Source organism: Microcaecilia unicolor, chromosome 13, assembly GCF_901765095.1.
Source record: "Microcaecilia unicolor chromosome 13, aMicUni1.1, whole genome shotgun sequence".
In the NCBI taxonomy this organism is placed as follows: Eukaryota; Metazoa; Chordata; class Amphibia; order Gymnophiona; family Siphonopidae; genus Microcaecilia; species Microcaecilia unicolor.
In genome coordinates this window covers 88,755,715-88,770,901 of record NC_044043.1, presented here as the reverse complement: position 1 = coordinate 88,770,901, position 15,187 = coordinate 88,755,715, and the positions used below count along the sequence as shown (strand labels likewise).

Genomic DNA, 15,187 nt, shown 5'->3' with positions numbered 1-15,187 from the left:
AAATATTTTTTCACTCAAAGAATAGTTAAGCTCAGGAAATCGTTGCCGGAGGATGTGGTAACTGCGGTTAGTGTATCTGGGTTTAAAAAAAGGTTTGGACAAGTTCCTGGACATGAGGGAAACCACTGCTTGCCCTGGGATTGGTAGCATGGAATGTTGCTGCTAATTGCATTTGTGCCAGGTACACGTGACCTGGATTGGCCACTGTTGGAAATGGGATACTGGGCTTGATGGACCATTGGGTCTGACCCAGTATGGCTATTCTGATGTTCTTATGAAATAAAGTTTAATATTTAAATACATCATGTCCAATTATGCATTTCTGCAGGATTATTCTGGCAGGGGTGGCATTGAGGCGATCATGATTGTTGAGATCACGAAAATCTGTTTAACATTGAATTTTATCTGTAATCTGCTTTGTTCTGAAATGTGACTGCCTCTGGGAAAAGGTGACTGACTATAAGCAGCAGATCCAAAATGCTGAGAATGGCCAGAGTTTTCATCTCATGGGTCCATAAGCCGTATGAAAAAGTTACATGTTTGAACTTAGTTAACTTTAAAAAAAAAATTTCACATAAAATGATGGCGTTTGGACTGCTGTATTACAAATTGTTTGCTCTAACAGAATTCATTAAAGCCTTTGTTTTGGAGACTTTGGTCATCTTTTCACAGAGATGGTCACATATGTATCCATAAAATGCAAAATGTAAGCTTGAGACATTAAATTAAAATAGTAGCATCTCCAGTTACACAGGTGAGGGAGAGAGCTTGAGGTGGGAGTAGAGGGAAGTGGAGGATGAGAACAAGAAATAGACCGAAGTACAGAAAACAGTGGCGTACCAAGGGGTGGGGGCGGTCCTCCCCGGGTGCACGCTGCTGGGGGGGGTGCCGCGGCGCGCGCCTGCTCCTCCGCGTTCGCTAAACTTCGTTTGTTCGCTGCAGCTCCCTCTGCCCCGGAACAGGAAGTAACCTGTTCCGGGGCGGAGGGAGCTGCAGCGAACGAACAAGTTTAGCGAACGCGGAGGAGCAGGTGCACGCCGCGGCACCCCCCCCCCCAGCGGCGTGCACCCGGGGGGGGGGGGGGGTGTCATATCGGCGCTCCGCCCTGGGTGCCATCCAGGCCAGGAACGCCACTGACAGAAAAGAACCTGCTAGATATGTTCCAATTTCACAATTTAATGTGTCTTCAGCAGTTCCTTAGCACTTTCCAAGTGGCCCTCTCCCCTCCCTCCTTTTCCACCTTATTAGCTGCTCCTGTAGCTGCTCTATGGACACTATGCTCTTCACTTTCACTAAGGCTGTGGAGAGCAGCGGAAGGGCACAGTTGAGAAGATGGGTAGGGAGAAGATATCTGTTTGAGTTATATAAAATATTGTGCTTTTCTGCTGAAGCTGGAAGGGTACCAGAGGGAAGAGTCTGGGCAGACTGGATGATCCAAGTATTCTCTTTGCCAACATTTTCTATGCTACTAAGCTGACACTTACATTTACCTTGCCAGCTGTAATTCTCCAGTCAATAAGCTGCAGCAGGGTCTAGTTTATAAACAGACTACAGATAACTATGATCATTTTAGTTAATTCCACAAATGGTCTTGTTTTTAGCTCCTGTATATTGATAATAAGACCATCTCCCCTTTGAATTAAAGTTATAGCAGCCATACCCCCATTTCCAAGGTATCTGTAGATTCATACCTATCCCAATCGCCCTCCCTCGTTCAGCTACATACACAGAACAAGATCCTTGAATTTTTCCTACCTTGTCTTGCAATGAGAAGGTACCCGGGCTACCTGCAAAGATAAACTTGTTTTTGACTTTTAGTTTTCCAAGATTAGCCACAATCAGGCTATTGGATCTGGAACTTTCTGGGATAAGTAGTACAGGAGCACCCGCTTCTATATCCAGGAGAATACGGGATGCTCTCTGAGCTTTATCTCTCACCTAGGAATAAGATATAAATAATTATCGGTTAAAACAGAGGCAGAAGAATAGGAGGGGGTTACCAGAATCTTGACCCAACCAACCTTGTGCTCTGTGTGGGCTACTATGGAGGTAAAGGTTAGTCTGGACCTCACAATCAAATTGTGCTGCCCCTGGGATAAAACATTTTGTAGAACTAATGTTTGTCCCACCCTTGAAGGCCCAGTGTTGCTTTTTTTCTTTGTGTTTCTCTTACTGTATACTGTATTACCCTCTCTGCCTGTACTAAATATATCTAGTAGACACGATTGCATTTTCACTTTGCAAACAGATCTCATACATATTCATTGTGGGTAGGGTTACCTTATGCACAGATTTACACGGACATGTCCACTTTTTGAGGACATGTCCGGGCATCTGAACGGATTTCTGGACAAACGGGTGGGTGGGTCTATCCTAGCCTCCCCTTCCCTTACTTACTATCTACTGCCCTGGTGGTCTAGTGACCTCTCCGGGGCAGGAAAGAGTCCCCTCTTTCCTGCCCAGAGCGCTGCCCTTGCCCTGCATCCTGTTGCTGTGACGGTCTCGGGATTCAAAGTGGCTGCCGAGAGTTGAAGCAGCCTCGCGAGACTTCAACTCTTGGCGGCCACAGCAACAGGATGCAGGGCAAGGACGGCGCTCTTTCCTGCCCCGAACAGGTCACTAGACCACCAGGGCAGTAGATAGAAAGTAAGGGGAGGGGAGGCGAGGGGACCTGGGGAAGGGGAGGTGACGGGGGGGCAGGGGAGGGGAATATGTGACAGGGTGTGGGGCGAGGATGCGAAAGGGGCGGGGCAGGGGTGGGACATGTGTCCTCTTTTTGAGAAGACAAAATATGGTAACCCTAATTGTGGGAATCCTGAAAACCAGGCTGGGTTGTAGTCCTTGAGGACTGGATTTGAGGGCCCCTGCTCTAGCCCGCAGGATCAATGAGATGGTAATCAATGAGATGGTATATGCAATTAACAGCTAATTTTATGAAGGCTTATCTGCTTGTAAAGCCTGTTTTACATGTGTAGAACTCTTATATCTAACTGAATAGTCATGTAGAAACATAGGTATGCCCAGAAGATCGTGGGTACTTAAGTATGTATTACGTGTAGGTATTCCTTCGGGTATAGTTTGGGTGGAGCAGGAAGCAGAGTTGCAATGTATGTGTGTATTTCTAAAATACATTGATATATGCCTAAAGTACACGCACATATGAACATCAACTTTGGAGCAGCTTCAAAAAATAAAAACATTAAGGGACCATTGCGCTACCAGGGCTGCCGAGAGGGGGGTAGGGGGGCAAAATTCCCCGGGCCCGGCCTCCAAGGGGGGGGGTCCAGCACTGGGGTCTCTCTCTCTTTCCTGCTCCTGATGGGACCCAGGTGATCGCATCCCGACAGGAGCAGGAGAGAAAAAACTCCAGCGCCGGGCCCTCCTTGGAGGCTGGGGAGGAGCAGACACAGCAGAGCTTTGGGCCAAGGCCTCTGGTTTGGCAGGTGGGAGTTCCCCCCCCCCCCCCCAGGCCCCATCAGCAGAAGAGGTCTTCCTCCAGCACTGCTCTTCACTCAGCCGCATTGCCTGCCACCAAGCGGCTGCTTCTCCCCTCAGGCTGCGCATGCTCAGTTTTGAAACCGAGCACGTGCAAAATGTCTCTCTCTTCCTCTATATATATAATTTTTTAATATATAATTTATTGCTTTATTTCTCATGCATTGTGCATCTGGTGTTTTATACTCTTGCAGACGGCCCCATCTCAGTTGTCTGTGATGTGTCTGACACGCTATTTTATGAATTTGTATTTGCAATAAGCTAAAATGCTGTTTCTTTGTCACAGTGTTAAGTTTTATTCTTGACAAAATATTTAATTATATTCATTGGCATTTTAATGTATTTTGGTCACCATTTATTTATATGTTTTTACTTATTTGTAAATTACATTAGATGTTGGAGAAAGATTTCTTTTTATGTTTTATTTTTCCTAAATGCCTTTATTTTATAATCTATGGCTTTGTACTTTTTAATTCTTGGCTTTTATACTTTTGTAGAGAGTACAATCAAACTATTCTTTAGTTTTCATTGATTTTATCTTTATACTTTTTTGTAATATGTTTTGTATATTTATTTAATTGTTTTAGACTCCTGAGGCAGGAACTTTTGCCAAAACACAGTGCCATGTCGAGTCGACCAGCAGACTTTCTTTAAATAAACCCTGTGTTTGATATTCGACTCCCTTGTGTGATTGGAAGTGCCTTGTTGTCTACACTAATCCCCTTGATTACCCCCCTATGTCATATACATGAACACTTTCCTAAATTTTATTAATGGCTGCTTATATAAATGGTTCTAAGTGAGAAACTTCACTGGCTCCCACTCAAGGAATGCATTGCGTTCAAGATCTGAATGATGGTACACAAAATCATTCATGCAGACGCACCAATCTACATGCTAAATCTCGTGGACCTTCCTCCCAGAAATGCCAAAAGATCATCCTGCAAATTTCTGAACCTACACTTCCCCAGCTGTAAAGGACTAAAATACAAGCTGATACATTCCACTACCTTCTCTTACATGAGCACGCAGCTGTGGAATGCATTACCAACCGCATTGAAAACTACTGCCGAAATAATGAACTTTCGTAAATCTCTGAAGACACATCTCTTCAACAAGGCATACAAAGAGAACCCATAACCCACAAAATACCTATGAATCCACCAGCTTCGACCATCCACCTTCTATACTATCCTTCTTAAAACCTTCCTTATCTTTTCTCTTACTTAACCTTTGTATATTACCATCTGTATCTAGTATCCTATAATGAATATGCCATAACAAAACTCTGTACACTACCAATGATATCCGATATCTTGTAATGACTATGACATAACAAAACTCTGTAAGCCACATTGAGCCTGCAAATAGGTGGGAAAATGTGAAATACAAATGCAATAAATAAATAAATAAAAAAATAAAAAAATAGATAAAATTAAGGATAGCTTTTTTCTTGCCATTCTCTATCAGGCTCAGATGCACAAAACGTAACGAGCCAGCAACGTGCTTTTTATACTGGTTATAGCCAGTTAATCGAGAACGGAGTTCAGCAAGAAATGCACAAAGGGGGTTCTGCGGATTCTTTTCCCGTCGCGGTAGCAACTAACGATAATTGTATGCAAAGTTACTTTAATGAACTAATTACTACTCAAATGTACATTCCGAGTGATACAGTCATTTTCCATGCGATACACAGAAAGAACTGCCTACAAAGTTTGAAAACAAACAAAAACAAAGCTACACACTTGCTTTCATACACGTTTTGTTGACATTGTAAGAAGCATAATGTGCAATACTATATACTCTTATTTGAATATTTTTATTGCTGTAATTGTCTATTGCTTACGCCAAGCTTATTCTTGCTGTATACTGCCTTGAATGAATATCTTTAAAAAGGCAGTATATAAATCCTAATCAATAATACATTTCCATGTCCCAAGAGAGATTGCAATGAGTGTAGCTGAAGTAATGAAGGATGAACTAATTAGTCAAAGGCATGCTTCTCTACATTCAGTCCTCACTGGCTGCAAACAAGTCAGATTTTCAGGACATCCCTAATGAACATGCATGAGAAAATTGACATACAATGGAAGTAGTGGACATGCAAATCTATCTCATGCATATTCATCAGGGATACTCTGAAAATCTGGCTTGTTTCCAGTGGACAAGAAGAATCAGTAGGCTATGCTTCCCTATATTTTAGCCGGCTGCTCTGACCCTAGGCTAGTACTTCACCCCAATTGTTGGAACTCCATCCTCTCCAAGGTTATGAAAACTGCTTCCAAAGCATCCCAATCTCACGCATGACTGTGGGCAGGCCTATTTGGCATGGTGGAAACATATTCTCTCACTAACAAGATACCTGTTCATAAAGCTCCTATCAAGCAGCTAACTACTATCACAAAAGAAAGACAGAAGCTTACTGTTTGTCCTGCTACAGCTGCTCTCTGGCGCCCTAGGACATCCTGCAGCTGCGTGAAGTGCTGAATAAAAGCTATCACCTCTGCCTGGAAGCGTTGCGTATGGACATACTGCACCGATGCCATCTGCAGGCTGACACGCATATCACATTCTCTCTGTAACAAGGGATCAGGTAGTCCGTACCTGGGAAAATAGTTAAAAAGAATGAAAAGCCACAGATCCAAAAGGACAATAAAACTAAATGTCTTGCCTGAGAACAGTGCGAGACAAGATGTTTGCATGATACTTTCTTGTGGGTTTGTTTTGTTTTTTTCTTTAATATTGTGTTCTACTTAGGCAAGTCACTTAACCCTCCATAGTCCCAGGTACACAATTTAGACTGGGAACCTACTAGGGACAAGGAAAGTACTTGCATACAGTCAATGTAAACTGCTTTGGTTGTACCAAAGAAAGGCGGTATACCAAATCCACTACCCTTTGTGTGCCACACATACATTCTTTGTAGCCTAGTTTCCAAAGGGAACAAGGGTTTGTAAGAGAGAAAGTTTATAAGGACACAGAGACAAAACTTCCAGGGCATGTTAGGAAGGACTGGAAGACTATAGAAGGAGTTTATGTGTATTTTGTTTTTAAACCATGTATACTCATGGATTGCAGGCATTCATGTGTCCTGAAAAAGTAGATTCTTAATTTTCTAAGGGGATTTGCAGCATTTGTCAATGAGGAGATAATCTTTTAAAGGGGGTGTGTATTTTTAGGCATGAAGAATGTGCCTAATGGGGGTTATGTTTGTCATTAGCGCACATATGTAGTAATGTAGATACAGCAGAAGCACAGAGAGGCGAGGATCTGCAAAGGCTCAGCAGCAGACAAGCGAAGCAGACCAGCAGATAGTAGAGAAAAGAAGTTTTATTCATCAAAAGTGCCCGACGCGATCACGTTTCGCCTGCACCCAGGCTGCATCAGGGGCCAAACTGCCAATTCAGATAATATAAATAAAATTAAAACCAATCTATTAAATAACACACATAAAAATCAGTCAACTCCATAAATAAAGCATAAAAGTCAATAAACAGTACACAATAACTTTTCTTACGCTAAGTAAATTAATCAAAATTGTATAAGACACAAACAATGATATAAAAGAACCAATGTTCCTAAGGTTACGAAAGGGGACAGAATATATGTAGTGGATTCTAGCTGAGTTGTGAACGAATCATGCACAAAGTGCATACAACCATTACAAAACAGCTCTCTATTGCACCGGTAAATAAACTAAAAAAGGACACATACGGGCAATAAAACTTAATTTTCTCTAATATCTGCTAATCTGTTTCGTTTGTAATATACATATGCAAATGGCTTATTATTTATTTGTTGCATTTGTATCCCACATTTTCCCACCTATTTGAAGGCTCAATGTGGCTTACAATGTTCTGTCATGGCATTCGCCATTCCAGAGTAAAAGATACAATTGGTATTACATAAAGAACATGGATGACATAATAGAATTAAGCAATCAGGTATAGAGAGATCACATTCGGAATATCAGGTAAGCGGTGATGCGTTACAGTTCCTATGATGGATCATTGTGGTATGCCTTGTTGAAGAGATAAGTCTTCAGTGATCTCCGAAAGTTGATTAGGTCGCACATTGTTTTCACGTTAAATGGCAATGCATTCCACAGCTGCATGCTCATGTAGGAAAAGCTGGACGCATGCGTTAATCTGTATTTTAGTCCTTTACAGCTGGGGAAGTGAAGATTAAGGAATGTGCGTGCTGATCTTTTAGCATTCCTGGGTGGCAAGTCAACAAGTTCTAACATGTAGGCGGGGCATCTCCGTGAATGATTTTATGAACTAGAGTGCAGACCTTGAACGCAATACATTCTTTAAGTGGAAGCCAGTGTAGCTTTTCTCCTAGGGGTTTTGCACTTTCGTATTTTGTTTTTCCAAATATGAGTCTGGCTGCAGCTACCAGCATAAGAGTATGCGTGTTGCTCAATGGTGCACACTTTGATGGTGGGTGTGTGGAAGGGTGGAGTGCAGGCAGAGAACATAAGTACCTATATATATATATATTCTAAAATCTTGTAGATTTGTGTTCTTGCTAAAACCTAAGTGTGGGGCTGGTGTAGGTGATTGTGTCTTAGATTAAAGCATATTTTCAGTCATTTGTCACCTACTTTAGGCATAAAATTACCCTCCATGTGTATCTTTAATCTAGCTGTATTTATTTTGTTACAAAACTTCTACAGAATTGTGATATGTGGCTAATAGAATGTAATAAGTTATAGGTATACCTATGCTTTTAATAAGGGACATACAAGAAAATAAATTCAGCTCATTTTCATATTTCAGGATATTTTTTTCAGTTTGTTTCATAGATTTCCGTTAATAATTTTTTGTAAAGTGTGTTAGAATCTAACACCAATTAAATTCATTTAGGCTGTAAGGAGAAATCAGGTCTTACCTGATACTTTCCTTTCCATTAGTCCTTAACACTGTCCCAGAACCTCTGGAATAGCTGTGTCCATCAACCAGCAGGTGAATATAGAGAACTGAAAACTAAGCTAAGACATATCTCTCTTGGAATCCAGTCTAGCTCCTCAGTATTTATGTAGACAAACAGTAAAAAGAAACTCAGAAAAAAACACAACCTTAAACAACTCGCTAACCTAACACTAACCAGACAGACAAACAAACATGTGGACCACTCTTATCTCTAGACAACTTGAAGAGAACAAGAGATATGCAGGAAGCACCATGCAAAGTGACAGTCGTTATCTGACCCATTACTTCACACCAACTAAATATTTCAGAAACCTCTGGAAGGCCTCTGGAATAGTGGGAAGGCCTAATGGAAAGAAAATTATCAGGTAAGACCTAATTTCTCCTTCCATTATGTAGCTTTCCACTATTCTAGAACCTGTGGGATGTTTAAAAGCAATCCCTAGAGTGGGTGGGATCCTGGTGTCATTGCTGCCCTAAGGACTGAAGCCCCCAAACTGGCTTACGAGTGCGCTGCAACATCCACCTTGTAGTGCTTAGCAAGGGAATGCAGTGTCGACCGTGTCACCGCCTTACAAATATCCTCTGATGACATTCAAATCTGAACTTAACCTTTTTCGAGATGCCTTCTCGAACATCTCATGATCATCCCACTATTCTAGTATGGAATCTCTTGAGAGTCCTGATACAGTTGCTGAGTATCTTTTTTTACTATCCCTCCCCGCCTTCTTTCCTATCATTAAACTGGAGTTCTCCCTCCCTTTTTCCTATTGTTTGTCGTCTAGTCTGACAATCCAACCCCCTCTTTAATTTAGACTGTACACCACTTAGATGGTACCTCCTGTTAGGAGGGATAGTACATTTTTAATAAAACTTGAAACTTGAAGATAGTCTCTGTGACAAAAAGTGGGTTTTTAGCCTATAAAACTGTATTATTTCTTGAAGTGTACTTCTCTAGTTTGGCCAGCAGGTGGTGCATGTTTATATTTAAAGCTGTTACAGAGAAGTGACTGTTTCCTCTTTAGTTAACACAGTGAAGAGGTAACCTGCAGTGATGTGACCAGCTATTTTTAAAACTTGTTGTTCTGGGCTCTGATTGGCCCAGGTGCTCAAAATTCAGCTAGGATGTACTGGCTTTTCCTCCAGTCTCAGCTTGGAAGTAGAGAGACCCTGTGAGCAGTTATATTCTGTAAACTGTGAGCATCTATATTTCCTATACTTCCCAGGCACTATTCAGGTAGTGAACAACTGTTTTGATAGTTTTATAGTTGATCCTTACCTGTTATGTGCTGTTTTTGTTCCACCTGATTTTATGGTTTACTGTTCAATATTTTCATGACAATAACATTTTTAGTTCATTGCCTCTGCTTGTCTGGACTAAGAATCCTGGTGGTTTGTGTGCCCCAAAAGGGTAGTTTAACTAGATGTGACCGACACTGCATCTGCTGCCCAATGCCGCAACCAGAGTTGCCGATATGCAGTGGCAGCCACAGACATACTGTGGGCCATAACCCATATCATCATAAAAAGCATCTGCCAAGTAGGCCAAGCTCGCTTCCAGCTGATCATTATGGCACCCTTCTTGTATTCCAGACTGCTGATGCCACTTCAAAAGCTTGTTTCAGCAAGCCTTCTAGCTTCCTATCCTGTAAGTCATTTAAGGTAATGGTCCCTTCCAACAGCAAGGTGATCTTCTTAGTTACCACCGTAACAAGGGAGGCCATCCTGGGAAACTGCAATTTCTTTCTCCTCTGGAACCAATGCGTAGAGGCAAGCCATGGCTCTTCCCACTCTCAGCCCCATGTCCGGCGAGACCCATTCTGTTGTAATCAGGTTCTGAATATCAGGATGAATCAGGAAAGCCTTAGAAGGACCTCTAACCCACTCATGATCGACAAATATCGAACTCCTGACACCGAAGTAGAAGGCTCCTCAATGAAAAGCACCACCAATGCCTTAGAAATAAAAGTACTGACTGAGCTCCTCTCTATAAATACTTTCATGTCATCCCCCTCCTCAAGAGGGAGCTCTCTCTCATCTAACGGCTCCTTCAATGATGGCTCTTCTGAACAGACAGACCACAACAGATAAGGAGGGAGAAGCAGAGATAGACCTCCAGGAGTGGATAGATGGGGCTAAACGAGATCTCTTAGGAGCCAGAGGGGCAGTGGGGTGAGAAACTGAAGCACCCTGCAGCAACTCTGACTCCCTGCTTCAGTAAATAGGCCTAGTGTAAGAGCAATATAAACTCTGGAGAAAAGGGAAAGGGAAGTGGGACTTGATATACCGCCTTTCTGTGGTATTTTGCAACTACATTCAAAGTGGTTTACATATATACAGGTACTTATTTTGTACAAAGATCTCGATGCAGCTGATTGTTCTGTCGGACCCTGAGGATGTAAAATGGTGGCCATGGTCTGAACATGATCAGACAGAGGCTGTTCCTCACTGCCAGGTGGCCCCAACAAATTGGCTCCCATTCCTGTGCTCTCCTGCATTAAACCGCACACCAGCCCTGCCAGAGAGCCCTTAGACCACTGCATATTCAGAACAACATATATCAAACAATTAATTATTACCTGAATTGGTTATTACTCTATTTACCATTAGCTTTCTCTTTGCTTCATGTACAATTTCTTATTCATAATAGACTTTCTAAATGTTAAACATCCATAGCTATCCCAATATGTTTATGATATCGTATTGTAAAATTCGATTCTTACAACAAACTACTTTCTTATAAATTATTCTTTGTTATGTATCCTATACTGTTCATTGTAAGACACACTGAACTCAAACTTGTTTGGAACAATGTGGGATATAAATGTCACAAATAAATAACGCTGAATATGAACAGTAAACTTATCTTAATGCTGCTAATTTGTTCTTCATTCACTCCATTGGAAAACTTTTTAACTGAAACTTAACAGCAGGCGGTGGCCATTGTCTTGTTCTTCACATGAGCTGCATCAGGATTATTAAATCTAAGCAGTCTGTCAAAGCAGCATTCCAAATCAGTGTGCATTTATTTTGACACTCCTTTAAACCATGGATTCCAACTTTGTTCAATGCATCTCATCAAGGTTATACCTCTAGCTACTAATTTGAAGAACATATCTAAAACTTTCTGTTGGGCTTCAATCAATTTCTATCATTGGAGCGTTAAAATGTGAACTAAAAGGCCCAAGAGTACAAGGCTGAGGCAGTGTAATGCTGACCTCTTCTGGCCTCTTCATAATTACGATGTATATTTTTCTATGGATTACCATTTTCCCCCATTTTTTTTAAGCATCAGCAAAGCCAAGTAAGTTTTGCTCAGAACCACCAAACATCTCATAAATGGGATCATTTACTAACAATTAGTTTGTGCTAATGCTGAGACTGCACTATCTGCTGCAGGACCCACTGGACTAAGCTTTGACAGCAACTCCAGTGGTTGGGAGGTAAGACCAAGAAGGAAGACCAATACCTGACAGACTTCTACAGTCTAGGTCCTGTAAATAACAAAGACAAACCAGGATCAAAGTTGGAGTGGGCTTCGATGGCAGCTTCTGTAATTGGGAAGTAGGACTGGTGCTGGGCAGACTTGTACAGTCTGTGCCCCAAAAATGGCAGAGAAAGAAAGTGAATATATATTATATTACACTCAATGCTATGATTGCAGGTGCTGCGTATCTCTATGGGGGAGGGTAGACATCATGAGGTTGATACTAGGGAATAAATGAGGCTAGATAGCAGCGGGGGAAGGAGAAAGATTGAAATTACTGGTATTGTAGTATTAAATTATGTTCCAAGATTGCATCATGTAATTGGCTATGTGAGGTTGCCAAGATGGCATATTACCGACTGCCCTGTTTAAGATGCTAGTGTTTAATCATGAAGAAACTGCACAGAATGCCGGATACAACTCTGGCCACCTTTTTGGGCAGGATAGATGGATCGCACAGGTAACACAGTAACATAGTAGATGACGGCAGAAAAAGACCTGCATGGTCCATCCAGTCTGCCCAACAAGATAAACTCATATGTGTATACCTTACCTTGATTTGTACCTGCCTTTTTCAGGGCACAGACCGTACAAGTCTGCCCAGCAGTATTTCCCGCCTCCCAACCACCAGTCCCGCCTCCCATCACCAGCTCTGGCACAGACCGTACAAGTCTGCCCTCTACTATCCTCGCCTCCCAACCACCAACCTCTCTTCCCCCACCCAATTTCGGCTAAGCTACTACACCAAGGAACCCTAATCCACCCTGTTAAAATGTCCAGGGGTATAAAATACAACTCACTCTGTACGCCCTAGATGGGAAGAAATATGCCCTATGAAGCACTGGTATGCTTTTTAAAATCTTTTAAGTCTTTTATCTGCCGACATTTACTACGTTACTATGAAATAAAATGGGCCTTGTGGCAGTGTACAGCAACAATGACAGAGCAGGTTATTGGCATTGCTTTATTAAAGGTGCGGACTGCAATCTATAATGTTATGTTACAGAAAAAGATGGACAAAGTGAATATTAATCATTCGACTTTTATCTGTAACACATATACAAGGCACATCACTTATAACAAGTTGAAAAGTGTAGAAGAAACCTCTCCTGTATCAAGGTGTGAATGCACAGCCACTCGACTAAGGGCCTCTGGATGCACATAGATAGATGGACGGATAAACAGAATAGTTTTTCCTATGAATTGTTGATAGCAAAGTCATACGTAGGGTCAGACATGCTAGAACTGATGCAACCTCAACTCCAGTATGCTAGAAAGCATTTTGAAAGACGTGAATGCTTAACACATGCTTTGGAAAAGATGACGTACAGATGCCAGCCACTTACTTAAGAATTTGAAATATGAGAGCCTCTTCACCACTGGTCGTAAAGCGCTCTCTGTAAAGCTCTCCATGTGTGGTCAGGTCACTAAGAGACATGCTTCCAATACTTCCTTTCACGACTAAATCACCCTCTGCAGCACAACACAAGGAGAAATGAGTCATCGTGAAAGAACTCCAAGAGCAGACAACTAATCAAATATCCACAATGATTTCAGTACTACTGTTTCAAACGAATGTCCTTTATTTGAAGCATTTTTGATTTGCTGCATTGTTATTGTTCTGGTTATTATGATAATAAAAAATATTTGAAAAAAAAAATACGAGGGTCAACAGCACAGCGGACGTTATCCAGGTACTGCTGCCATTTAGCACTGATAACCGGATAGTTATCCAGGCAAGTTAAGCCAGAGCGATAGCTGTCCTACCTTGCCTGAATAGTTTCACATTTCAAGATTAAAGATTTACTACCCTGCCCATCAAAATAGATGTCTATGTGGCTCACAATCGAGTGTAAGAGAACGAAAACTGCAAATGAAGACTACAGAGAGACAAGGGAAAGAGGGGAGAACTACAATAATGATAGAAAAGATAAAAGGGAGGGTAAACACATCAGGTCAGCTGTACAATCCTGGCCCGCCTCGGGCAGAGACTGTCTAACAATAGGCATTGCTAAACAGGTTGTTTTTTTAATTTGCCCTGAAAAGTTGAGGAGAAGGGGTAGAGCCTAAGATGATTCGGCAGAGCATTCCAGAGTTATGGACCCTGGACAGAGAAGATGTAGCGCCTGGTGGAAACATGTACAATTTCACGGAAGGGCGGAACATTGAGCCTGTTCTGTTGCAATGAACAAAAAGTTCTAGCTGAGCAACATGGACCATTGGTCTGACCCAGTATGGCTATTCTTAACAGGGCAGTAGAAGCTGGGAAAGAAACAGATGTTCTCCAGTTGTGTGATATACTTCGGAGGAAACGTGGAAGAAGGGAGATATGATGGAGACGTTTAAATATCTATGTGGCGAGTCTCTTCCAACTGAAAGGAAGTTCTGGAAGATGAAGGTGAAAGGGGATAAACTTAGGAAGTAACCTGAGGAAATACATATTCATGGAAAGGGTGGTGAATTCGTGGAATGGCTTCCAGTTGGAGGTGGTGGAGATGAAAACTGTATCTGAATTCAAGAAAGCTTGGGACATGTAAATAGGATCTCCAAGCAGGGTTGCCATATAAAAAAAAAATTCCCACCCAAAACAGCCCAAAAACCGCACACACCCCACCCCCGCCGTCATCACCCCCGCCCCTTCCGTCATCACCCCACCCCCGCTGTCATCAGCCCCGCCCCCGCCGTCAGCGCCCCGCCCAATACGGCATAAACCCCGCCCCTGTCACCATTAGCCCCACCCCCGCAGGCCGAAAAACCGCCCCAAAACCCGCCCAAAAAACCGCAACCCGCCGCGGGCAAAAGCTTCCTGCGGCGGGTAGCGGAAAACCGCCCATCTGGCAACCCTGTCTCCAAGGAAATGAAAGCGATTGCAGATGGCATGGATGGGCAGACGGGATAGGCCAATATAGTCTATATCTGGCTTCATTTTTCTCTGTTTCTATACACATCACTCCCATTTAGCTCTTCAAAGCTCCTTTTAAATGCTGCTTCTGTTCTGGATTTTAATATAGACTCTGTCCAAGTAAAGCTCCACACTCTCAGTCACTAATAAACATTTTCCTTATATGCAAACTGAGGATTAAACTGTATTACATGCAGAGATGGGTGACCTTTTTGAACTGTGCATTTTTGCTTAGCTCCAGTTTGTCAAAATCCACAGATGCCACTGCTGCCATACCCACCACTCCTCCCACTCCCTTCAGATATGGATTTACAGGAATTCAAGGAAGACCCCCCCCCCCCCCCCCCCCCGATGAAACGCAAGTTTGCAGAG

General features: G+C 42.3%; 1 protein-coding gene across 3 annotated transcripts in view; it reads right to left on the bottom strand.

Annotated features, from left to right (window-relative positions):
* Positions 1 to 15,187, bottom strand: part of VPS13D (vacuolar protein sorting 13 homolog D) — a 386,590-nt gene that overhangs the window by 297,313 nt on the left and 74,090 nt on the right. For all 3 annotated transcript variants that reach the window (XM_030185614.1, XM_030185615.1, XM_030185616.1), the window contains exons 24-26: positions 13,260 to 13,386; positions 5,919 to 6,099; positions 1,756 to 1,938 (exon numbers count right to left, since the gene is read on the bottom strand). In XM_030185614.1, the coding sequence (XP_030041474.1) occupies positions 1,756 to 1,938; positions 5,919 to 6,099; positions 13,260 to 13,386 (491 nt within the window). The remainder of the gene's footprint in view (positions 1 to 1,755; positions 1,939 to 5,918; positions 6,100 to 13,259; positions 13,387 to 15,187) is intronic.